This window comes from Moschus berezovskii, chromosome 14, assembly GCF_049115385.1.
Source record: "Moschus berezovskii isolate FMDL1 chromosome 14, NW_MosBer_1.0, whole genome shotgun sequence".
Lineage (NCBI taxonomy): Eukaryota > Metazoa > Chordata > Mammalia > Artiodactyla > Moschidae > Moschus > Moschus berezovskii.
In genome coordinates, this window is record NC_142473.1 from 87,226,607 (window position 1) to 87,252,449 (window position 25,843).

A 25,843-nucleotide genomic window follows, 5' to 3' on the forward strand; every position below is an offset into this window, starting at 1 on the left:
GGAGATAGTGAAGGACAGGGAAGCCTGGCATGCGGCAGTCCATAGGTCCGCAAAGAGTCGGTACATGACTTAGCAACTGATCAACAACAACAAATCTACCCTGGGGAAAAGAATATGAATTCTTACATCACACCACTTACAAAAAGTCAACTTGAAAATTTCGTAGACCCAAATATAGGAGCTAAACCTGTAAGACTTCTGAAAGAAAATACAAGAGGAAATTTTGGGGATCATAGACAAGCAAGACATGGAAACAATCGAAATCTCTCTCCCCCTCCCAAGGCAGTTATTCTGGGCAAATTTATCTTCCCTGTTACCTTCTAAAACTCAGGCAAAGGTGTGTGAATCTTTTCCTATTGGTTCAGCATGTTCTCATTCCTTTTTCCTGGTCCTCATTAGGCTAAGGTACCTGCCAAGATGCTCCACTTACAAGGCCCACAGATGCTGCAGATGCTAGAAAAATCCTTGAGGAAGAGCATCCCTGAATCCTTAAAGGTGAGCACGGGACATTCTTAGGGAAGCAGAGGGCTGCGTTCTGAGGGAACTGCCTGGGTCTGTACCCACCCCTTCCACCTACAGGCTGTGTCTCCCTGCCACGTCACTTAACTTTTACGTGCCTGGTTTCCTCACACAGAATGGGAGTCACGAGGGGATTCCCTGGTGGCCCCAGGGGTTAGGACTTGGTACTTTCATTGCCTAGGGCACGGGTTCGATCCCTGGATGCCTGATGTTGAAGTGAAGATCCCACAGGCTGCGCGGTCACAATAAAACAGGAGGGGGAGTAACAGGACCTCCAGCCTCTCGGGGTTGTTGTCAGATGAGAAGACTTTATGGGGAACAGGCAGACTGTGCCTTGCACACAGAGAAGCTATGCAAATATTAGCCACTATGGGTATCGATCAGACCATAAATTTACAGTGGGGCGAATTGTGGCTACATTGGTTTATCTCATTTGAGGCTAATACTTTGAAAAACTTGGCATAATTTGGGATGAGTTGAATATCTTCATCTTTCTCAATCCTAACCGTTTGTAAACCATTCTTTTACTCTGGGGAAGAGAAAGGGAAGCATTCTTCTATAGGTAGCCTATCTGGTTTTGTCTATATTTACTGTAAAGGGGCCAAAGAGACAATTCTCCATGGCCTTTGGTTACTATCAGATCAGATCAGTCGCTCAGTTGTGTCCGACTCTCCGCGACCCCATGAATCACAGCACGCCAGTCCTCCCTGTCCATCACCAACTCCCGGACTACACTCAAACTCATGTCCACAGAGTCGGTGATGCCATCCAGCCATCTCATTCTCTGTCGTCCCCTTCTCCTCCCGCCCCCAACTTTGGTTACTATAGCCTCCACTTATTTGTAGGAAATATTTACCTTTACCAGAGGTTAATTTGAAAATATGTGTTAAAAAGTCTTAAACATGCAGATAACTTTAAACCCAGCAATCTCCCTTCTGAAAACCTTCCCTAAGCAAATATCAGGTACAAATGCAAAGATTTCAGCAAAAAGATATTCTTTGAAGAGTACTTTTTTACATCAAAAAGTTGGAAACACCTGAAGTGGAGTGTATCTGATATTCTCCAGTTTTGTGAAACTTGTTGTGTGTGCCTGGAGAACCCCATGGACAGAGGAGCCTGGTGGGCTACAGTCCACGGGGTCACGAAGAGTCAGACATGACTGCAGGGACTTAGCATGCACACACGTACATGAACAGACGTAAGTCTATTAAAGATCTTATGAAATTCTGTAATGGGAGAGTTCGTGATTTCTGCTCATAAATTCTGTTGGCTTGAATATCTTCTATGTGAATATTTTTACAGGTATCTTTATTGGGGGGGAAACGTAGAATCTCACCGATGGTCTTCCGAAGTTCTCACTAGGTACCTTCCAATCAAAAAATTCCATTATTTCATAAAAATAAGCCTTGTCCTATGCCAACACGGCACTTTGCCATCTCTTCCTAATAAGATCATTCTTCACGTTCTTGTAATACTGCAGGTTTATGGGACCACCTTCCACATAAACCGGGGAAACCCTTTCAAGTTAAAGGCTCTGGTGGACAAGTGGCCCGATTTTAATACAGTGGTTATCCGCCCTCAGGAGCAGGTAAGCGGCCAGACGCGGAATGAATATGTATTTATGTTCATATTTGTGATGCACTTGCCATGCACTTGGCAATATGGTAGACCCTGGGCATATAGAAATAAATCAAGGTGACAAAGTCAACATGTCAACAAGTCCACAGCCTGGAGGAGATTATAGGTAAACCCAGAGGTAAATGACAGCCTGGTGTGAAATGGTTAGTTGCTCAGTCATGTCTGACTCTTTGTGACCTCGTGGACTGTAGCCTGCCAGGCTTCTCTGTCCATGGGATTCTCCAGGCAAGCATACTGGGGTGGGCTGCCATTCCCTTCTCCAGGGGAACTTCTCAACCCAGGGATTGAACCCATGTCTCCTGCATTGCAGGCAGGTTCTTTACTGTCTGAGCCACTAGGGCCCCGTGGTGTGACATGGGCAGAATCAAAACACAAATGGCATCCCGCTACTGCTTAGGACCAAACACACATCCAGTTTGTGGGAATAGAGGCAACCAGTGGGAGGCTGCGCTAATGTAGGATCATGTCGATGGCATAGACAAGAGCTTGATCTTTTGTGAAAGGCGTCAGAGAAGCATTTCCCAGGCTGGATTTCTACATGCAATAAATCAAGCCCATTTTAGACTCTTAACCTAAGGGGAAAAAATATTTCATACCTTGTAAAAACACCAGTTTTGAAAGCACACCAAGATCATGCTAACTCAAAACTTCTCATTGTGATGGTCTCTTCCTGTTGAGATGCTGCACCATGTTATAACCTACAGGCAGGTGGGGGGAAAAGCATGTGGTAGAGGTTGCAGGGAGAGGAATGATTCCCAGTAGAAATTTTACCAAAATTGGATGTTGAATATAAACAGGATTTTTTCCATGGTGGCAGAGCAGGACTTCATTCAAAGCGGTTGCAAGGGATAAAGTCTGAAACAAGACAGTGAATTAAGGAAAATTATAATGAAAGTGAAAGAGGAGAGTGAAAAGGTTGGGTGAAAAGGTTGGCTTGAAGCTCAACATTCAGAAAACAAAGATCATGGCATCTGGTCCCATCACTTCATGGGAAATAGATGGAAAAACAGTGGAGACAGTATCAGACTTTATTTTTTGGGGCTCCAAAATGACTGCAGATGCTGATTGCAGCCATGAAATTAAAAGACGCTTACTCCTTGGAAGGAAAGTTATGACCAACCTAGATAGTATATTAAAAAGCAGAGACATTACTTTGCCAACAAAGGCCCATCTAGTCAAGGCTATGGTTTTTCCCGTGGTCATGTATGGATGTGAGAGTTGGACTGTGAAGAAAGCTGATCGCCAAAGAATTGATGCTTTTGAACTGTGGTGCTGGAGAAGACTCTTGAGAGTCCCTTGGACTGCAAGGAGATCCAACCAGTCCACTTTAAAGGAGATCAATCCTGGGTGTTCATTGGAAGGATTGATGCTAAAGCTGAAACTGCAATACTTTGGCCACCTCATGCGACGAGTTGACTCACTGGAAAAGAGTCTGATGCTAGGAGGGATTGGGGGTGGGAGGAGACGGGGACGACAGAGAATGAGATGGCTGGACGGCATCACCAACTCGATGGACATGAGTTTGAGTGAACTCTGGGAGTTGGTGATGGACAGGGAGACCTGGCGTGCTATGATTCATGGGGTCGCAGAGAGTCGGACACGACTGAGTGACTGAACTGAACTGAACTGAACTGAAGGAGCAAATTACATAGTTGGAATTGTTGGCTAAATATTGTTTGATAATTTTTAATTAGTGAAATTGAATAGTTAAGTTTATTTAATAGTTTATTCAAAAATGAAATGTATAATTATATTTTAAAATATCAAGTAAAATTTTAATGTAAATATATTGCCATTTAATATAACTTATATAGAAGTGAAATGGGTAATAAATATTCAAGAAACCAAATTAAATAACAATTTAAAATGAAGACTTTTAATTATTGATAGAAGTCTGAGCTACTTTCAAAAATACAGTCTGAAAAGTAAGACTTTTCAACTTGAAGAGCGATTATTGACATATAAGATTGTGTCAGATCTACAACATTGCAGATTTGATATACATGTACAGTGCAATGATTCCCTCCATAACTTTAGCTAACAGTCCATCCTGTCTCATAATTACCATTCTATTTTTTAGTGAAAACATTGAAACTCTGCTCTCTCAGCAACCTTCAAGTACAGTTAACCCTTGAACAACGTGGGTTGGAACTGCACAAGACCACTTAAATATTTTTTTCCCCAATAATGACATGCTACAGTACTCTACCATCTGACGATGCTTGAATCCGTGGATGCAGAATAGCAGATACAAAGGGTGACTGTAACGTTGTACGCAGATCTTCAGCCGTGTGGAGAGTTGGGGTCCCTGACTCCTGCATTGTTCGATGCTCGGCTGCGTGTAAAACAGCACTGACTGTAGTCCTCACTCTGCGCCTCTTTACCATCAGAACTCGCTCGTCTTATGACTGGAAGTGTGCACCCGTTGACCAGCATCTCCCACTGCCGCTCCCGGGCGTCCCCAGCCTCTAGGAACCACGGTTCAGCTCTGTTTCTGTGATGCAGTGTTTCAAAGTCCCACACGGAAAGCATCATACAGCGCTCGTCTTCCTGTCCGCCTCGTCTCATTTAGCACAGAGCGTACAGGTCTCCCCGCGCGTCACAGAGGGCAGGACTTGCTTCTTTCTCCGGGTGACTGACATTCCATTGTACAGACAGGCCACATTTTCTCTGTCCGTTCATGTGTTGTTTCCATGTCTTGGCTATGGTGAATAACGTTGCACTGAACACGGAGCACAGGTATCTATTCCAGATCCTGTTTTCATTTCCTTTGGAGGTACACCCAGAGTGGGATTCCCAAGCCTATGACAGTTCTGTTTTAAATTTGGGGGCGACCACCATACCATTTCCATAGTGGCTATACCAACTTACATTCCCACCAACAGAGCACAAGGGTTCCTTTTGCTCCAACCCCCCCAATACTTGTTATCTCTTGTCTTTTTGATGATAACCGTTGTGCTATGTATGTGGTCTTGATTCGCCTCTACCTGATAGTTAGTGATACAGAGCAGTTTTTCATGTATCTGTTGGCCGTTTGTATATCTTCTTTGGAAAAATGCCTATTCAATTCTTCTGCCTATTTTAAGAGGATTATTTGTAAATCTTCTGAGAACTATTCCCAGTTTGACATTTCTTATAAGGGAAGTCTTTTGGTGATGAATTTCTTCAGTTTTATTTGCTAGTGAAAGTCTGTCTTGTCTCTGAAGAATAAATTTGATGGGTAAAGTGTTTTTGGTTGACAGTTTATTTCTTTCCATACTTTAAATATATTGCCCTATTTTCTCCTGGCTTGCAAGGTCTCTGAGAAATCGACTGACAGCTGCCCTAAGGGGTTTTCAACAATATTATTCTGATGTATCTAAGTGAGATCCTCTCTAAGTTGTTGGGTGACCTATTAGCTTCTTAAACTTGTATATCCGAATTTCTTCCAACAATTGGGAAGTTCTCAGCCATTATTTCTTTAAATAAACTTTCTTCCCTCTTTCCCTCTCTTCTACTTGTGGACATTTAATAAATTCACAAATTGGTTCGTTTGAGATATCCTGTAGATAAGTGGTTTCATGAGATTAATTTAGGTGTATTCAAGGCATATGGGCTTCCCTGGTGGCTCGGCTGGTAAAGAATCCACCTGCAATGCAGGAGACCTGGGTTTGACCCCTGGGTTGGGAAGATGCCCTGGAGAAGGGGAGGGCTTCTCACTTCAGTAGTCTGGCCTGGAGAATTCCTCGGACTGTATGGTCCATGGGGTGGCAAAGAGTCAGACACGACTGCGTGACTTTCACTCCACGTTGGTGGGTCACACAGGCTTTCCTCACCGTTTCTTATCCTTTTTCTTTCTGCTCTTCTCATTGGATAATTTCAGCTGGTCTAACTCTGAGCGCTGACTCTTTCTTCCATCTGGTTGAGGTTGTCGTTGAAACGCTCTGCTGAATTTGGCGTCCTCCCCCTGCTCTTCACTTCCAGAGTTTCCCCTCGGTTCTTTCTTGTGTTTTCCATCTCCGAACGTCTCACTTGGTTCTTGCATTGTTGTCCCGATACCATTAAATTACCTTTCCGTGTTCCCTTATAGCTCGCCGAGCATCTTTTGCAAAATTATTTTGAATTCTTTATGAGGAACTTCCTGGGTACCCACTGCTTTGGAGCCAGTTGCTGGGGTTTGCTGTCTTCTTTTGGTGGTTTTGTATTTCCCTGATTTTTTCAGTTCAGTCGCTCAGTCGTGTCCGACTCTTTGTGACCCCATGGACTGAAGCACGCCAGGCGTCCCTGTCCATCACCAACTCCCAGAGCTTGCTCAAACTCATGTCAATCGCGTTGGTGATGCCATCCAACTGTCTCATCCTCTGTCGTCCCCTTCTCCTCCCGCCTTCCATCTTTCCCAGCATCAGGGTCTTTTCTAAGGAGTCAGTTCTTCACATCGGGTTCTTTCTGAGCCCTATATCCTTGCATAGGTGCCTGAACTTTTGAAGAAACAACCTTCCGTACTTTATGGACTGACTTTGGTAAGGGAAAATTTTCTTGTGGGTAGCAGCTTCCCTGGTGGCTCAGATGGTAAAGAATCTGCCTGTAATGCGGGAGACTCGAGTTCCATCCCCTGGAGAAGGGAATGGCTACCCAGTCCAGTATTCTTGTCTGGGAAGTCTCATGGACAGAAGAGATTTGGCTGTAGTCACGGGGTCACAAAGAGTCAGACGTGACTGAGTGACTTTCTGGGGCTCTCTGGAGTGCGTTGTGACCCCAGGTCTAGTGGTGCAGGGCACTGAGTGTGGGGCTCGAGGTGGCATTGGTCTTCGGGGCTACGGGGTGACATCTTTTCCACTCAGGCTACTGGGACCCATACTGACAACTGTGTGATCCTTGGTGAGCATTTCAGGGGGGTCAACAGTGGCTTCAGGGCTTTTGGGGTCCTCGGTGATGTCTCCAAGTCCAGTGGCTATGGGCCAGGGCCGGCGTGGTAGTGGCTGCAGTCAGTGGCGTGTTCAGACACAGCTGTGGGGGCCAGCGGCAGACTGCTGTGCAGTGGCTGGGCCATTTGCGAACAGGCACACGATGGTGGGGGCCCCAGCAGGCAGCAGGGCCAGGACCAACTGCAGGCACACTGGTAGCCGTGGGGACCTAGCTGTTGGCACTCAATACAGTGTTTACTGGGTCTTGCCACGAGGGCGCAGCAATTGGAGACTGGGGATGGGGGCATGCAGGTGGGCAGCTGGGGTTCAGCTGCAGGTCAGGGCAGGGGTGCAGGCCAGATCCAGGCCCACAGACAGCTGTGGGGACCCTAGCCATCGGCGGGCTCTCTCATGACCACACAGTCTGTCTCTCACTGTGCAAATGGCAGTGGATGACAGTCACCTCTTGAGTGGCACGCAAATACACAGGTGGAGGGGCCAGCGCCCAACGTGTGCTCGCTGGTGGATGTCAGCTGCAGAGCTGACTGTGGGTTCAGTGATCTTGTTCCTGTAGGAGCTGGTCTGAGGGTGGGAGAAGGGTTTTGGGTGGCTGGCACAGAGCATGTGAATACTGGTGGGGCGAAATTTGATGATATCTGCAGGTGGGCCAATGCTGACTGTTGATTTCTGCAGGGGCAAAAACTGCTGGGTTCTCCTGCAGAGCAGGTCACCGTGAACTGTGAATCACCCCATTACATGGCTGCCACTGGTAGCCCCTGCATTTCGTTCTTGTTTCTAACCACCTCTGTGTATCTCAGTTTTGCCAGTCTGGGTGGGATGAAACCACAATGGGACCTTGCTGTGGTCCGGAAGGCTGGGGAAGCTGCTCCTTCATCCTGTAGTTTCTCTCTTGAGAGAGAGAGAGCTTTCTAGCTGGGGATTTCCCTCTTGGCACTCAGCAATGCTGGCTTGGTGAATGGCATGATGCAGGCAAAATGGGACTGTCTTTCTTCTCTTTGGGGGCAGCTAGTCTCAATTTTTAAAAAAAATTATTCTCCTGTGTTGCTGGACTCCAGGGCTCTCTCACAGCTGTTTTTGTGCATGGGTAGCAGGCACAATTGATCTAATTATTGATCTTTGTGAGGGATAGAGGCTGGGGTCTCCTATACCAACATTTTTGGTGGCATTACTCTTAAAAATACAGTTTGATCAGAAGTAAGCCTTGCTGAATAGGAAGTGCAGTTGTGTGGCATATTTTCCAGTTACAGGGGAAAAAGCTTTCTGATTCTGCACTAGGTAAAGGAAGTTTCTCCTCTCATCTATTCCCTTATCCTCCTGTATCAGTTTTAATAATTTCACTAGATATACGTAAATGAGTATGCTTGTTTACTGATGGGATTGTTGGTTTTACAACAGCATGATTTTTGTTTTTTGGCTGTTCTGTGCAGCATGTGGGATCTTAGTTCCCCAACCAGGGATGGAACCCATGCCCTCCAGTCCAACCCATGCCTCCTGCAGTGGAAGCATGGAGTCTTAACCGGACCACCGGAGAAGCCCTTGAGTTTTTTTTTAGCAAAGCAAATCAATTTCATCATCCTTTTCTTGGTTTCACAATGTGTAGAAGAATCGTCTGACCTGTTGCCTGTCTCTGCTTCAGGAAAACATGTTCATAGCCCACATAAGCTAAACATCTTTGCCCTAAAGCAGGATTTATTCTTTTGGCCAAATATTTTGCTTCTCAATTGTCATTTTACTGAGCTGGTAGGACTGGGTAAGTCGCAGTCCCAAGCCTGGCCATAGATGCTAGCTTGGTTTTTGCTGTTCATTGACCACACTTACGGAAGTGGATTGGGCAACACACAGAAGCCTCAGGGTTCTCAAGAGCAGCGGGAGACGACAAGATTCAGTGCTCAGTCGCTTCTCAAGCTTCTTCAAGTGCTCCATGGAGGGGTGGAAAGTAATTTTAAATAGATTATTTTTGTTAGGTTTGAAAATTTAGAGCAATAACTGAGTTGGAAGTAGTTTCGTTCAGGACATTATTCATTATTAATTGAAAAAGGGAGTTCTTGACTTGATCTCATAAAGTAAATAATCCTTCAATAAAATAAATACAACAAAAAAATACCATAATATAACAGAACACTGAGAACTAGTATGGCAATCACTAAATAGATGCATTTTGGTTGATTCTACTTTCCTGACCCAAACAGGAGATGACAGATGACCTTGATCACTACACCAATACTTATCAAGTCTATTCCAAGGAACCTCAGAAATGTCACGAATTCCTTGGCTCACCAGAAGTCATCAACTGGAAGCAACATCTGCAGATTCAGAGTAAGGGGCCAGGATGTGGGCTGGTTGCCGGACTCTCCTGTGTCGGATCTCTAGGGCCCCTTTACCTTTGGAGTGACCCCCTATATCCTCTATAGCAGGCTTCCTGGGTAGCTCAGAAGGTAAAGAATCTGCCTGCAGTGCAGGAGACCTGGGTTTCAGCACTGGGTTGGGAAGATCCCCTGGAGAAGGGAATGGCAATCCACTGCAGTGTTCTTCCTGGACAGGTCCAGGGACAGAGGAGTCTAGTGGGCTACAGTCCATGGGGACAGCAAGAATCTGACACGACTGAATGACTGACACTCACACACCACACACACACACACCTTCTAGGTCTTTATTGCAATCCCGACATTCAGCTGGCGGTCCAGTCTCTCTCAGGTGCCATGAGCACCTCCATAGCTGCCAGTTCAGAAAGCTCATAGGGAGCTTCCCAGATGGAGTCTGAAAGCTACCCCGCTATGAGCACACGGCAAGGAGAGGCTAAGACAGGGGCAGGCCACTCCAGACTCGCGGCTGGCGGGTTAATAAGCAGGAGAACTTACTTCCAGGCTTGTCTTGGGAGACTGCAGGACGAGGGAATCCCTTCATCTGCCTGCCAAAATCTTAAAAATGTATACAGTGGCCTTATCTGGGTTTAGTCACGTGCCCAATCCAGATGCGTGAACACCACATTTCTACCTCAAGGCTGCATCCTTGGAGCAGTTTCTGGAAGGCAAGTGGAACATGTGTTCCAAGGGCAGGGGAGGGAGGGGAAGCCTCCAGTTGCCTCTGGAGTCAAGGGCGACGTGTCTTCTCGATGACCTCCTCCAACAATAGTGAATTACAACTTAAAGACTGCAGTGTATGGGGTTTACACAGGAAATCATGAGCAACAGAATTTCTTAATAGTTAAAAATTCATGGCTACCTGAGTCAACTCACTGGAATTACGACCTGATGCTGGGAAAGACTGAAGGCAAAAGGAGAAGACAGTGGCAGAGGATGAGATGGTTAGAAAGCACCACCAACTCCATGGACGTGAGTTTGACCAAACTCTGGGAGACGCTGCAGGACAGAGGAGCCTGGCGTGCTGAGGTCCACGGGTCGTAAACAGGCAGACACGACTCAGCGAATGAAGAGCAACAATTCATGGTTTCTTCCAGGATCGATGACATGGGAGCAGAGCTTCCGTTATGCCTCACCTCCAAGGCATCAATACATCATACTTACAGAGGAGGAATTCAGTTCAGTTCAGTCGCTCAGTCGTGTCCGACTCTCCACGACCCCGTGAATCACAGCAAGCCAGGCCTCCCTATCTATCACCAACTCCCGGAGTATACTCAAACTCATGTCCACAGAGTCGGTGATGCCATCCAGCCATCTCATTCTCTGTCGTCCCCTTCTCCTCCCGCCCCCAACCTTTCCCAGCATCAGAGTCTTTTCCGGTGAGTCAACTCGTCGCAAGAGGTGGCCAAAGTATTGCAGTTTCAGCTTTAGCATCAGTCCTTCCAATGAACACCCAGGATTGATCTCCTTTAGAATGGACTGGTTGGATCTCCTTGCAGTATAAGGGACTCTCAAGAGTCTTCTCCAACACCACAGTTCAAAAACATCGATTCTTCGGCAATCAGCTTTCTTCACAGTCCAACTCTCACATCCATACATGACCACTGGAAAAACCATTGCCTTGACTAGACGGACCTTGGTTGGCAAAGTAATGTCTCTGCTTTTTAATATACTATCAAGGTTGGTCATAACTTTCCGTCCAAGGAGCAAGCGTCTTTTAATTTCATGGCTGCAATCAGCATCTGCAGTGATTTTGGAGCCCAAAAAAATAAAGTCTGACACTGTTTCCACTGTTTCCCCATCTATTTCCCATGAAGTGATGGGACCAGATGCCATGATCTTTGTTTTCCGAATGTTGAGCTTCAAGCCAACCGTAGCATTCTCCTCTTTCAATTTCATCAAGAGGCTTTTGAGTTCCTCTTCACTTTCTGCCATAAGGGTAGTGTCATCTGCATATCTGAGGTTATTGATATTTCTCCCGGCAATCTTAATTCCAGCTTGTGCTTCTTCCAGCCCAGCACTCCTCATGATGTACTCTGCATATAAGTTAAATAACCAAGGTGACAATATACAACCTTGATGTACACCTTTTCCTATTTGGAGCCAGTCTGTTGTTCCATGTACAGTTCTGACTGTTGCTTCCTGACCTGCATACAGGTTTCTCAAGAGGCAGGTCAGGTGGTCTGGTATTCCCATCTCTTTCAGAATGCTCCACAGTTTATTGTGATCAACACAGTCAAAGGCTTTGGCATAGTCAATGAAGCAGAAACAGATGCTCTTCTGGAACTCTCTTGCTTTCTCCATGATCCAGCGGATGTTGGCAATTTGATCTCTGGTGCCTCTGCCTTTTCTAAAACCTGCTTGAACATCTGGGAGTTCACGGTTCACATATTGCTGAAGCCTGGCTTGGAGAATTTTGAGCATGACTTTACTAGCGTGTGAGATGAGTGCAATTGTGCGGTAGTTTGAGCATTCTTTGGCATTGCCTTTCTTTGGGATTGGAATGAAGACTGACCTCTTCCAGTCCTGTGGCCACTGCTGAGTTTTCCAAATCTGCTGGCATATTGAGTGCAGCACTTTCACAGCATCATCTTTCAAGACTTGAAATAGCTCAACTGGAATTCCATCACCTCCACTAGCTTTGTTCGTAGTGATGCTTTCTAAGGCCCACTTGACTTCACATTCCAAGATGTCTGGCAGTAGGTCAGAGATCACATTATTGTGACTATCTTGGTCGTGAAGATCTTTTTTGTACCGTTCTTCTGTGTATTCTTGCCACCTCTTCTTAATATCTTCTGCTTCTGTTAGGTCCATACCATTTCTGTCGTTTATCGAGCCCATCTTTGCATGAAATGTTCCCTTGGAATCTCTAATTTTCTTGAAGAGGTCTCTTGTTTTTCCTATTCTGTTGTTTTCCTCTATTTCTTTGCATTGATCACTGAGGAAGTCTTTCTTATCTCTCCTTGCTGTTCTTTGGAACTCTGCATTCAGATGCTTATATCTTTCCTTTTCTCCTTTGCTTTTCGCCTCTCTTCTTTTCACAGCTATTTGTAAGGCCTCCTCAGACAGCCATTTCACTCTTTTGCGTTTCTTTTCCATGGGGATGGTCTTGGTCCCTGTCTCCTGTACAATGTCACGAACCTCCGTCCAGAGTTCATCAGGCACTCTATCTATCAGATCTAGTCCCTTAAATCTATTTCTCACTTCCACTGTATAATCATAAGGGATTTGATTGAGGTCATATCTGAATGGTCCAGGGGTTTTCCCTACTTTCTTCAATTTAAGTCTGAATTTGGCAATAAGGAGTTCATGATCTGAGCCACAGTCAGCTCCTGGTCTTGTTTTCGCTAACTGTATACAGCTTCTCCATCTTTGGTTGCAAAGAATATAATCAATCTGATTTCGGTGTTGACCATCTGGTGATGTCCATGTGTAGAGTCTTCTCTTGCGTTGTTGGAAGAGGGTGTTTGCTATGACCAGTGTGTTCTCTTGGCAAAACTCTATTAGCCTTTGCCCTGCTTCATTTCGTGCTCCAAGGCCAAATTTGCCTGTTACTCCAGGTGTTTCTTGACTTCCTATTTTTGCATTCCAGTCCCCTATAATGAAAAGGACCTCTTTTTTTGGGTGTTAGTTCTAAAAGGTCTTGTAGGTCTTCATAGAACCGATTAACTTCGGCTTCTTCAGCATTACTGGTTGGAGCATAGGCCTGGATTACTGTAATATTGAATGGTTTGCCTTGGAAACGAACAGAAATCATTGTGTCGTTTTTAAGATTGCATCCAAGTACTGCATTTCGGACTCTTTTGTTGACCATGATGGCTACTCCATTTCTTCTAAGGGATTCCTGCCCACAGTAGTAGATATAATGGTCATCCGAGTTAAATTCACCCATTCCAGTCCATTTTAATTCACTGATTTCTAGAATGTCTATGTTCACTCTTGCCATCTCCTGTTTGACCACTTCCAATTTGCCTTGATTCATGGACCTAACATTCCAGGTTCCTATGCAATATTGCTCTTTACAGCACCAGACCTTGCTTCTATCATCGGTCACATCCACAACTTGGTATTGGTTTTGCTTTTGCTCTATCCCTTTATTCCTTCTAGAGTTACTTCTCCACTGAGCTCCAGTAGCATACTGGGCACCTACCGACCTGGGGAATTCCTCATTCAGTATCCTATCATTTTGCCCTTTGATACTGTTCATGGGGTTCTCAAGGCAAGTATACTGAAGTGGTTTGCCATTCCCTTCTCCAGTGGACCACATTCGGCTGTGGTGCATGTGATCAGATCGGCTAGTTTCCTGTGATTATGATTTCAGTGTGTCTGCCCTCTGATGCCCCCTCGCAATACCTACCATCTTATTTGGGTTTCTCTTACCTTGGTCGTGGAAAATCTCTTCACAGCCGCTCCAGCAAAGTGCAGCTGCTGCACCTTACCTTGGACGAGGGGTATCTCTTCAAGGCCGCCCCTCCTGACCTTAAACGTGGAGCAGCTCCTCTCGGCCCTCCTGTGCCAGCGCAGCCACTGCCTGTTGGACGTGGGGTAGCTCCTCTCAGCCGCTGGCCCTGGCCTCAGGCGTGGGGTAGCTTCTCTCGGCCGCGCCTCTTTGCGTGGTTCGTTGCGGCGGGGCCGGCGTCTCTCGCGTCTGCGCCGCCGGGGCCGGCGAATTGAGTGACTACAAATAGGTTTGGGAATTCCCTGGCAGTCAGTGGTTAGGACTCTGTGCACTCACTGCCAGGGACCCAGGTTCGATCCCTGGTGAGGGAATTAAGATCCTACAAGCCTTACAGGGTAGCCAACCAAAAAAAAAAAAATGTGTTTTCTGGAGTCAGACTCGCTGAAGTGTGACCTTGTTAGGCTTGTTAGTAGTTGTGTGGTCTAAGGCAAGGAACAGCAGCTCTGTGCATCAGTCTTCTGATGAGTAAAAATAGCAATTACAATAGTGTCCAAAACACAGGGCTCTTTAAAGATGAAGTGAGATCTTGAAGGAGAAATGCTTGGCCCTATGGCATCTGGTCCCATCACTTCATGGGAAATAGATGGGAAAACAGTGGAAACAGTGTCAGACTTTATTTGTTTGGGCTCCAAAATCACTGTGGATGCTGATTGCAGCCATGAAATTAAAAGACGCTTACTCCTTGGAAGGAAAGTTATGACCAACCTTGATAGTATATTAAAAAGCAGAGACATTACTTTGCCAACAAAGGTCTGTCTAGTCAAGGCTACGGTTTTTCCCGTGGTCATGTATGGATGTGAGAGTTGGACTGTGAAGAAAGCTGATCGCCAAAGAATTGATGCTTTTGAACTGTGGTGCTGGAGAAGACTCTTGAGAGTCCCTTGGACTGCAAGGAAATCCAACCAGTCCATTCTAAAGGAGATCAATCCTGGGTGTTCATTGGAAGGACTGATGCTAAAGCTGAAACTGCAATACTTTGGCCACCTCATGCGACAAGTTGACTCACTGGAAAAGAGTCTGATGCTGGGAAGGATTGGGGGCGGGAGGAGAAGGGGACGACCGAGAATGAGGTGGCTGGATGGCATCACCGACTTGATGGACATGAGTTTGAGTGAACTCCGGGAGTTGGTGATGGACAGGGAGGCCTGGCGTACTGTGATTCATGGGGTCACGGAGAGTCAGACACGACTGAGCGACTGAAGTGAACTGAACTGAACTGATGCCTGGTTTTGTCAGTCGGGTTTTGAAACCACCCCAAAACAGTGACTGAAAGCGCAATCATTTATTAGCTCAAATGTCGTGAGTCAGCAGCTTGTATGAGACTCAGCTGGGAGGTTCTTCCACCGGTCTCTCCGAGGTTCACCCACCTGACGTCAGTCAGCCAGGCTTGCGCATGAACTGGCAGGACTAACCTAGCCACAATCTAGAGGCTGCCGTTAACGCTGGCTTCTTCTGTACTGGATATTGGCTGTGCCAGTGAAGTGGCTTGGGTGATATACAGAAGTCACCCACGGTTCTCAAGAGAGGGAGAAAAGACAAACTTCGTATACAGTCGCCTTCCAGCTTCTTACTCATTCACATTTGCTATTGCTCCAGGCCAAGGCAACTCTCACAGTCAATCCCAGGAGTCAGTTCAGGAGAAAAAAGTCTGGATAGCGAAGGGGTAAAAACTGGGACCATTGTAGCAGCAACCCACAGCATAGAATTGTTCAATAAACTCAGTAAATGTCAGTTATTATCTCCACCTCATCTTTGATGAGGCGACTGTACTGTGGCATGTTCAGGAATTGTACTTCTCTCCCAATTTTAATGTTTTTAATTGGAACTTAGTTGCTTTCCACTGCTGTGTCCATTTCTGCCGTCCTGCAAAGTGGATCGGCCCTATGTGTGCACACGTGTCCCCCCTTTTTAGGATTTCCTTTCCGTTTAGGTCACCGCAGAGCGCCGGGTGCTTTCCTGTGCTGTGGCAGGCCCTCACAGTCCTCTGCTTTATACCCGGCGCTGCACACGCGGCGGTCCTGGCCTCAGCTCGCCCCGCCCTCCACTTTGGGGTCCAGGTCTGTTCTCTGTGTCTGCGTCTCTGTGTCATCTTTGCGGGCGGATCTCCTTTAAATGTGAGAGTGACTCACCATTATCCCAGAGACGTCTTTTCATGATGGAACACGAGTTTTCATCATTCGAAACCCACAGACTTTGAAGTCATTGGACAGCTTTTTCCTGACGTGTAGACGAACAATGATATCTCATAGGATTCTTCATTTCCTCCGTCTAGGTTCACAGTCCAGCTTGGATGACGTGATAAAAAACCTTGCAGCTACTAAATTGGGCAAGGTCAAGCAAACACAGTGCTTTCTCTATATGGCCTCTGAGGCAGGGAAGAAATTGGCTACTTCTCTGCTGGAGGCAAAAAAATTATCAGTCAATGGTGATAAACACAAATCCAGGTAAGTCTGATAGACTCTGCTCTGGGGAATTCCCTGGCGGTCCAACGGTTAGGATTTTGCACTTTCACTGCCTGCCGAGGTTTAATCCCTCTGGTCTGAGAACTAGTTAAGATCTCACCCACAAGCCACGTGGCAGGATGAAACAAAACCAAACCAAAAACGTCACATCTGTTACCACTGAAGTAGCCAGCTCATTAGTCTCTTAGGACAGTCACAAAAAGACACAACAAACTGGGTGGATTTAAACAGCAGAAAGTTATCCTTCTCGTTGTGGAGGCCAGGATCCCAAGTCCAGGTGTTGGCAAACCTATGTTCCCGTCAAAGCCCCTAGCAGAGAATCCGCCCTTGCTTCTTCCACATTCTGGTGGCTCTGGGCATTCCTTGACAGGTGACTTTGATACTGACCAGGGTGCTTGGCCTTCTCCAAGCAACAGACGTTGATTAGAAGCCCGACAAGCAATGCAGGCAAAGCTTCACTGATGCCCCTGCTGCAGCAGGTGGGGGTGAAAACCAGCAACGGTTTCCCTTGCTTGCTTGCTGAGGGTGCGGAGCTGGCTCCTTATATGGGGTGAGGGCAGCAGTGTGTCCAGGGGTCAGATGGGCAGCTCAAGCTCAAAAGACTCGACTCCTCAATGGTTCTCAGGGAAGGGGTTTTAAGGCAGTGTGAGCAAGAGGGCTGCAGAGTGCACGATTACCTTGTGCGCAGTTCTCTGGTTGCCATCAGGTGAAGTTACAAGCAAAATCAACCTTCTGGTTTTGACCAGCCTGAGGTCTATGTGCTTGCGGTCAGAAGTGTTCATCTGGCGGGGGTCTGCTTCCTGTAGAGACAGCTCAGGAATGTGTTTCAGGCCTTTATCTATATGTCACTTCCCTGATTCGGCGATGTGGCCAGTCTATAGTCTAAACTGTTAACGGTTTCTAAGTCAAAAGCTGTTCTGTTTCTGTAGCTGCACAGATCCTAATCATTAACTCTTTAAAATTTATTTTTTATTTTTGAAATTATGACAGTATGATGACACATTTACAGGGGACTTGGAAAGTATAGAACAAAGTTACCTATAGTTCCAATATATATTACAAGCAATTTTTTTAAGTCGATAAGCTAAGATTTTTAGTTGGAGTTTCAGCATCAAACTCTCAAAATTAATGGAATGAATAGACACAAAATTAGAAGGATATAGTAGACCTGAAAATCACTATAAACCAGTTCAACATAATTAAGATTTATACAGTTTTCACACAGCGGCAGGGTACAAGTTCTGTTCAAGTTCCCATAGACTGTAAACGAGGAGACAGTGGGACGTATCCAGGGACATACAGCAAGGTGAAAAAGTTTCGTGGGCTAAAGGCATTGAAGTCATGCAGGGTCTGTTCTCTTCTCACTGTGGAATTATGTTCAAAATCAATATCGAAAGATATTTGAAAATAACCCTCATGTTTTCAAATGCAATGGGACATTTACTGAGAGAGATCTTTGACTTAGCCATTGAAAGCCTCAAGAAGGTTAAAAGACTGAAAAAACACAGAGGGTGATACAGAAAAGGAAGCATTTAAATGAGAAATTAATATCAACATAAGAAATTAATATCAAGGATAATTAAAAACCCCATGTATTTAGAAATTAAATGTCAACTTTTATATGATGAGTATATCTAAGAAACCATGACAAGGAAAATTAGAAAATATTAGTAAAAGAATAAAAAGCGAACTTATCAGAATTCATTGCGTGCAGCTGAAGCTACTCAGTGCAACCAAACACAATGTAGACTCTTGAATAAGCTATGAAAACAAATAATAGACACAAGCATAAAATTTTGTGAAATTTGAATAAAATCTATACTTTAATAATACTGCATTACATGCTAATCTCCTGGGTTTTTTTTTTTTTTACAACATAATACCTATTTATATTGTCAGAATTGGATTAGAAGTTTCAAGCCTCATTCAAATTTTTTTAATGTCACAAAATAATAAGCTTTCTAGATTTTTAGCAATAATTCTAGATGGCAGAATATATGAAACTATATCAAAATTTTGAGTGAATATAACTTAGAAATTTAACATTCTGTTCATACCTAGTCAAACAAATGGAACCAAAAATGTCAAATATTGAGCTAAGCAAAATTTCATGTTTCCTAAATATATATATCATGCTTAATATTTATATATGTATATATAGTATACAAAACCTTTTCTACTGCGCTTGGTAAAGGCTAGAGAAAGAACAACAAAAAAAGAGATGGAGAAATTGGAAAACATAAGCTGAATGAGATGGGAGCACTGAATACGAAATAGAAAAAAGTGAAACAAACTGGATAAAAGTAAAACATCATATAGTCCAGCTGTTCTAAACATGGCAGCTCATTAAAGTCACATCTGGAACTCAGGCCAGATTTGTGTTGTCCAAGAAATTCCAAGATAATTCTAATATGCAGCTGGATTTTAAAAAGTGATCAGAAGTTTTTCTATTAAGTGGTAGTTTTAGTGACATAGAAGTCTGTTATATTCTGTTGACCAATCATGATGCAATGGAATTAAAACGAATATTAGCTACATAATCACAACAGTAAAAGGTGTTTATCAGTTTTCATAAGTAATAGCCAGAGTGAAAATAAAAGATAATTGCAAGCCTTAATGGAAGCATGATTAATCTACCAGTATAAAATGATTACATACAGTTTGGGGGTTAAGTAGAGTGATGTGGTAAGTGGAAGTGAGCACATGCACACGTTTGCATCCATCCACCAGTCTGTGTTTTTCTGTTGTTGCATTTAATCCCTTTACATTTAAAGTGATTTTTGATATGTAGGATCCTATTGTCATTTTCTTAACTCTTAAGGTCTCTTCCTTCTCTTGGGCTTCCTGCCTAGAGAAGCTCCTTAAGCATTTGCTGTGAAGCTGGTTTGGTGGTGCTGAATTCTCTTCACTTTTGCTTGTCTGGAAAGGTTTTGATTTCTCTGTGAAATCTGAATGAGAGTCTTGCTGGGTAGCGTAGTCTCGGTTGTGGGTGGTTCCTATTCACCAATTTAAATATATCAGGCCATTCCCTTCTGGCTTACAGAGTTTCTGTTGGGAAATCAGCTGATAACCTTATGGGAGTTCCCTTGTATCTTATTTGTCATTTTTTCTCCTGTTGCTTTTAATATTCTACCTTTGTCTGTAATTTTTCTCAGCAGTTTGATTACTACGTGTCTCTGCGTGTTCCTCCTTGGGTTTAGCCTGCCTGGGACTCTGTGCTTCCTGGACTTGGTTGACTATTCCTTTTCTCAGGTTAGAGGAGTTGTCAGCTATTATCTCTTCAAATATTTTCTCAGGCCCTTTCTCTCTCTCTCTTCTCTTTGTAGGACCTCTGGAATGCAAATGTTGGTGTGTTTACTACTGTCCCAGAGGACTCAGGCTATCTTAACTTTTTTTCATTCTTTTCTCTGTATTCTGTGTTACGGCAGGGGCTCCCACCATTCTGTCTTCCAGGTCACTTACCCGTTCTCCTGCCTCGGTTCTTCTGCTGATCCCTCCCAGTGCACTGCTCGTGTCCATCTGCTTGTGCTTCAGCGCTTCTAGGTCTCTCGTGAGCACTTCTTGCATCTTCCCCATCCCTCTCCCGAGAACCTGGATCATCTGCACTATCATGATTTTGGATTATTTTTCTGCAAGGCTGCCTATCTCCAGTTCATTTAGTGACTTTCCTGGGGTTTTATCTTGTTCTTTCATCTGAGAGATTATCCTCCCCCTTTTCATTCTGATTGACTTTCTGTGGTTGCGGCTTTGTTCTGGAGGCTGCTGCAGGACTGACTTATCACTTCTTCTACAAGCCTTCTGGTGGGTGAGGCTGATGGGAGGGGCTGGTGGTGGAAAAACTAGATCTTCTGGCTCTCAGTAAAGCTTCAGTCTGACTATCAGCTGATGGGTGGGGCTGTGCTTCCTCCCTGTTAGTTGTTTCGCCTGGGGTGAACCAGCCCTGGAGTCTACAGGCTCCTGTTGCTGTTCAGCCACTAAAAGGTGTCCAGCTCTTTGCCACCCCATGGACTACGGCACCCCAGGCTCCCCATTCTTCACTGTCTCCCAGAATTTGGTTAAACTCATGTCCGAGTGATGCCGTCCAGCCATCTCATCCTCTGTCGGCCCCTTCTCCTCCTGCCCTCAATCCCTCCCAGCATCAGGGTCTTTTCCAGTGAGTTGGCTCTTAACATCCAGTGGCCAAAGTGTTGGAGCTTCGGCTTCAGCATCACTCCTTCCAATGAATAGTCAGGGCTGATGTCCTTTAGGATGGACTGTTTTGAGCTCCTTGCAGTCCAAGGGACTATCATTTCCAGCACCACAGTTCAAAAGCATCAACTCTTCAATACTCAGCCTTCTTTATGGTCTAATTCTCACATCTGTACTGACTACTGGAAAAACCATAGCTCATTATATGCATCACTTTGTTGGCAAAGTGATGTCTTTGCTTTTTAATATGCTGTCTAGGTTGGTCATAGCTTTTCTTCCAAGGAGCAAGTGTCTTTTAATTTCATGGCTGCAGTCACCACCTGCAGTGGCTTTGCAGCCCAAGAAAACAGAGTCTGTCACTGTTTCCACTCTCCCCCACCTATTTGCCATCAAGTAATGGGACCGGGCGCCATGACGCTCGTTTTCTGAACGTTGAGCTTTAACCAGCTCTTTCTCTCTCCTCTTTCACTTTCATCAAGAGGCTCTTCAGTTCCTCTTTGCTTCTGCCGTTAAGGTGGTGTCATCTGTATATCTGAAGTTGTTGATATTTCTCCTGTCACTCTTGATTCCAGCTTGTGCTTCTTCCAGCCTGGCATTCCACATGATGTACTCTGCATATAAGTTAAATAAGCAGGGTGAAAGTACACAGTCTTGACATACTCCTTTTCCAACTTTGAATCCATCTGTTATTCCATGTTTGGTTCTAACTGTTCCTTCTTGACCTGCATACAGGTTTCTCAGGAGGCAGGGAAGGTGGTCTGGTATTCAGACCTCTTTAAGAATTTTCCAGAGTTTGTTGTGATCCACACAGTCAAAGGCTTTAGTGTAGTCAATGAAGCAGATGTAGATGTTTTTCTGGAATTCTCTTGCTTTTTCTATGATCCAACAGATGTTGACCCTTTGATTTCTGCTTCCTCTGCCTTTTCTAAATCCAGATTGTACATCTGGAAGTTCTCGGTTCACATACTGTTGGAACCTAGCTTGAAGGATTTTGAACATTACCTTGCTAGCATGTGAAATGAGTACAATTGTGTGTGGTAGTTTGTACATTCTTTGGCATTGCCTTTCCTTGGGTTTGGAATGAAAACTGACCTTTTCCAGTCCTGTGTCCACTGCTGAGTTTTCCAAATTGGCTGTCATATTGAGTGCAGCACTTTCACAGACAGCATCATCTTTCAGGATATTAAATAACTCAGTTGGAATTCCATCACTGCCACTTGCTTTGTTCATAGTGATGCTTCCTAAGGCCCACTTGACTTTGTACTCCAAGATGTCTGGCTCTAGGTGAGCGATCACACCTTTGTGGTTATCTAGGTCATGAAGACCTTTTTTGGATAGTTCTGTGTATTCTTGCCAACTTTTGTTAATCTCTTCTGCTTCTGTTAGGTCCTTACTGTTTCTGTCCTTTATTGAGTCCATCTTTGCTTGAAATGTTCCCTTTGTATCTCCAATTTTATTGAAGAGATCTCTAGTCTTTCCTCTGTTATTTTCCTCTATTTCTTTGCATTGATCACTGAGGAAGGTTTTCTTGTCTCTCCTTGCTATTCTTTGGAACTCTGCATTCAGGTGGGTATATTTTTCCTTTTCTCTTTTGCCTTTTGCGTCTCTTCTTTTCTCAGCTATTTGTAAGGCTTCCCCAGATGACCATTTTGGTTTTTTGCATTTCTCTTTCTTAGGGATGGTTTTGATCACTGCCTCCTGTACAGTGTTATGAACCTCCGTCCATAGTTCTTCAGGCACTCTGTCTATCAGATCTAATCCCTTGAATCCATTTATCACTTCCACTGTATAATCATAAGGGACTTGATTTAGGTCATACCTGAATGGCCTACAGTTCTTCCCTACTTTCTTAAATTTAAGTCTGAATTTGCAATAAGGAGTTCATGATCTGAGCCACAGTCAGCTCCTGGTCTTGTTTTTGCTGACTGTATAGAGCTTCTCCATCTTTGGCTGCAAAGAATATAATCAATCTGATTTCGGTGTTGACCATCTGGTGATGTCCATGTGTAGAGTTGTCCCTTGTGTTGTTGGAAGTGGGTGTTGGCTATGACCAGTGCGTTCTCTTGGCAAAATTCTGTTAACCTTTGCCCTACTTCATTCCATACTCCAAGGCCAAATGTGCCTGTTCCTCCAGATAGCTCTTGACTTTCTACTTTTGTATTCCAGTCCCCTATAATGAAAAGGGCATCTTTAGGGGGAGGTTAGTTCTAGAAGGTCTTGTCGGTCTTGATAGAACCATTCACCCTCAGCTTCTTCAGCGTAGGCAACCTGGCTTTGGTGGGTTTCGGTGTCCTCCTGTCCATGGTGTTCAAAAGTGAGTTAGAATGTTGGTGCTCTTGCGGTAGGAGATGAGTGCTTGTCCTTCTATTCCTCCCTCGTGATTTAATCTCTCCATTAAATCTTTAAAAACAAAAAAGATTTTATTTATTGTTTGTTTTGGGCTGTGTGGGCCATTGTTGCTGAGTGGGCTTCCTCTCAGTGCAGTGACTGGGGGCTACTCTGTCATCACAGTACACAGGCTTCTCATTGCAGTGGCTGCTCTTTGTGCAGAGCGTGGCTCTAGGGTGTGTGGATTCAGTAGTTGCCCATGAGCTCTAGAGTGTGGGTTCAGTATTTGTGGCACGAAGCCTTAACTGCTCTATGTTCGTGGGCTCCTCCAGGCCAGGGATCGAAACCTGCATCTCCTGCATCGGCAGGTGGATTCTTTCCCGCTGAGCCACCACAGAAGCCCCCCGACCATTAACCCTTGAGATAGTCTTTTGAGACTCTGGGGAAGCCTGAGAGGCTACAGCAAAGCCTTTGACTTCAAAGGACAGGGACACAAGGGCTTGTGTACCGTTTCGATGTTATGGGCTATTCTTTCCTTCCATTTCCAATAGCCACCAAAAGATGTTGACACTCTCAACCCTGGATCCTGCCCATGCTGTCTTGGTGAATAAACTCTGGTATTTCGGTGGCAATGAAAGGAGCCAGAGGTTCATCGAGCGCTGTATCCAGACCTTCCCCAACTCATGCCTGCTGGGGCCCGAGGGGACCCCTGTGTCCTGGATGCTGATGGACCAGACAGGAGAGCTGAGGATGGCAGGCACCCTGCCTGAGTACCGGGCCCAGGGCCTCATCTCCTACATCACCTGTGTCCATGTTCAGACTCTGAACAAACTTGGCTTCCCCTTGTATTCCCACGTAGACAAGGGCAATCACATCATGCAGAAAGTGTGCTCCAACATGCAGAGCATCTTCGTGCCCTGCGGCTGGAACCAGTGGAACTTTGTGCCTCTGTAAAGCGGCCCTGAACACAAGAGAGCATTGAACAAATGCAGAATGTGGCGGGAGGAGCCAACGGAGAGAAAGTATACAGAGCAATGAAGGGCGATGAAACGGCCTGACTGACGAAGCGGTGGCGCGTGGCGACAGGACAGACCCAGTGTCTGTGCTCAAAGATGTCCCAGAATTCCCTTAGTTTCCTCAGGAGGAGACAGACCAGGGGCCCGGCCGTCTGGGTGCCTGGATGCCGTCAGATCCTCGTCGTGATTCAGACTGAGTTGCATGCTTTTCTGCATTGGTCTTCCTGGAACTCCTAGCTCATTAACTCTTTCCAGTTTGCCAGAAATGTTGCAATATTTTGTGGGTTTTATGATTATTTTTTCCCTTTCTATGACTTTTTAATTGACTGGGGAGTGACCTGTCTGCTAAGTAGATCTTTGAAGATCGTCCTCTCAGGTCATTTCTTAAACCTTATATTATAATCACATGAAATATGTCATACAAATACACTATACATTTCTCTATCTGTAAAGGTGTTGTTATTGTTTGGTCACTAAGTCATATCTGACTCTTTTGTGACCTCATGGACTGTAGCCCCCCAGGTAGCTCTGTTCATGGGATTTCCCAGCAAGGATATTGGACTGGGTTGACATTTCTTCCTCCAGGGGATCTTCCTGATCCAGGAATCAAACCCGAGTCTCCTGCATTGCCGGCGGATTCTTTACCACTGAGTCACCAGAGAAGCCATTTACACACATGCACACACACACACACACACGCACACACACGCACGATGCCGCACAGAAAATTAAGAGAGAAAGACTGACTGCTATCAGGACCCTTTTCTGCAACACCTATTGAAACTGTGCAAACGCCTGTGTCCTTGTCTTCTGGAGTGAAATGCTGACTCAAGAGTTAATGATTGGAAAATGTGAAGATGTGGAAACAAAGAATACTTGTTGGGTTGGGACGGGTAACATTTAGGATAAAATTCTGCCACACAGCAGAATCACTGAGCTCACAGTTCCCTGAAGGACATAGATAAAGGCCTGACAAACATTCCTAAGGGGCTTTTATAGGAAGAAGACCCCCTCCAAATGAAAACTGCTGACCGCAAGAGCAAACATCCTAGACTGGTTGAAACGAGAGGGTTGATGATGCTTGAAACTTCACTTTGATGCCAACTAATCCAAGAACTGTCCACGCTGACCACAGCCTGCTCCCTGAACACTGTAAAACCCCTCACTACCCTGTCCAGCGTGGGCCCCATGGTCTTCAAGGCATTAGCCCACTCTGGCCTCCTTTGTCTGGTCAGGCAATGAAAGCTCTTATTTTCTGCTTCACTCGGACCTCCGTCTGCACCGGGGACAGAGGCTGAGTTTCAGCAACAGTGTCCCAGGAAAGAGATGCTGATGTCGTTTCTCTCAAGGCTTTCCTGCTGGCCAAGTGTAAGAGTCCGTCTTCCAGAGCAGAGCCATGGGTTTGATGCCTGGTCGGGGAACTAGGATCCCACATGCTAACCGGCAGTTCAGCCTTCATGCTACAGCTAGAGAAAGCCTGCATGCCCCCAACGAAGAGCCCACACAACACGAAGGAGACCCAACTCAGCCAAGAAAAAAATTGTTCCTGTCGACTGAAATATGAGTAAAAATGCACAAGGTGAAAGCTGTAGGTTTCAGATTTATTGTGGGATTTGCTGAGGACTAACCTGTGAGACAGCCCCTCAGATAACTGTGAGGATTTCCTCCAAAGAGGTAAGGGTGTTGGGGTGGCGGAAATGATACAGATGAACTTATTTATAAAGCAGAAACAGACTCACAGGCTTAGAGAAAGAAATGTGGTTACTGTGTGGAGGGGAGGGGAGAGGGATAGGGAATTTGGGTTGACAGGTACACACTGCAATATTTAAAATGGCTAACCAACAAGGCCCTACTGTACAACATAGGGAACCCTGCTTAATGTTATGCAACACTAACTGGGGAAAGAATTTGATAAAGAATAGATATATGTGTATGTCTAACTGAATCATTTTGTTGTACAACTGAAACT

General features: G+C 45.1%; 1 protein-coding gene across 1 annotated transcript; it reads left to right on the plus strand.

Annotated features, from left to right (window-relative positions):
* Nucleotides 1-405: 405 nt before the first annotated feature.
* Nucleotides 406-23,946, plus strand: LOC129537453 (glycine N-acyltransferase-like). Its single transcript, XM_055396857.2, has 5 exons — nucleotides 406-495; nucleotides 2,000-2,107; nucleotides 9,251-9,377; nucleotides 16,153-16,324; nucleotides 23,410-23,946. The coding sequence occupies exons 1-5, from the start codon at nucleotides 418-420 to the stop codon at nucleotides 23,810-23,812; spliced, it is 888 nt and encodes a 295-aa protein (XP_055252832.1). The 5' UTR covers nucleotides 406-417; the 3' UTR covers nucleotides 23,813-23,946.
* The last annotated feature ends 1,897 nt before the right edge of the window (nucleotides 23,947-25,843 follow it).

Bases quoted from the DNA above. Each gene is read 5' to 3' on its own strand.
- LOC129537453 (XM_055396857.2), top strand. From the start codon at position 418: ATGCTCCACTTACAAGGCCCACAGATGCTGCAGATGCTAGAAAAATCC. The intron at 496-1,999 runs GTGAGCACGGGA...GTAATACTGCAG, and splicing joins GCATCCCTGAATCCTTAAAG to GTTTATGGGACCACCTTCCA. The intron at 2,108-9,250 runs GTAAGCGGCCAG...TGACCCAAACAG, and splicing joins TTATCCGCCCTCAGGAGCAG to GAGATGACAGATGACCTTGA.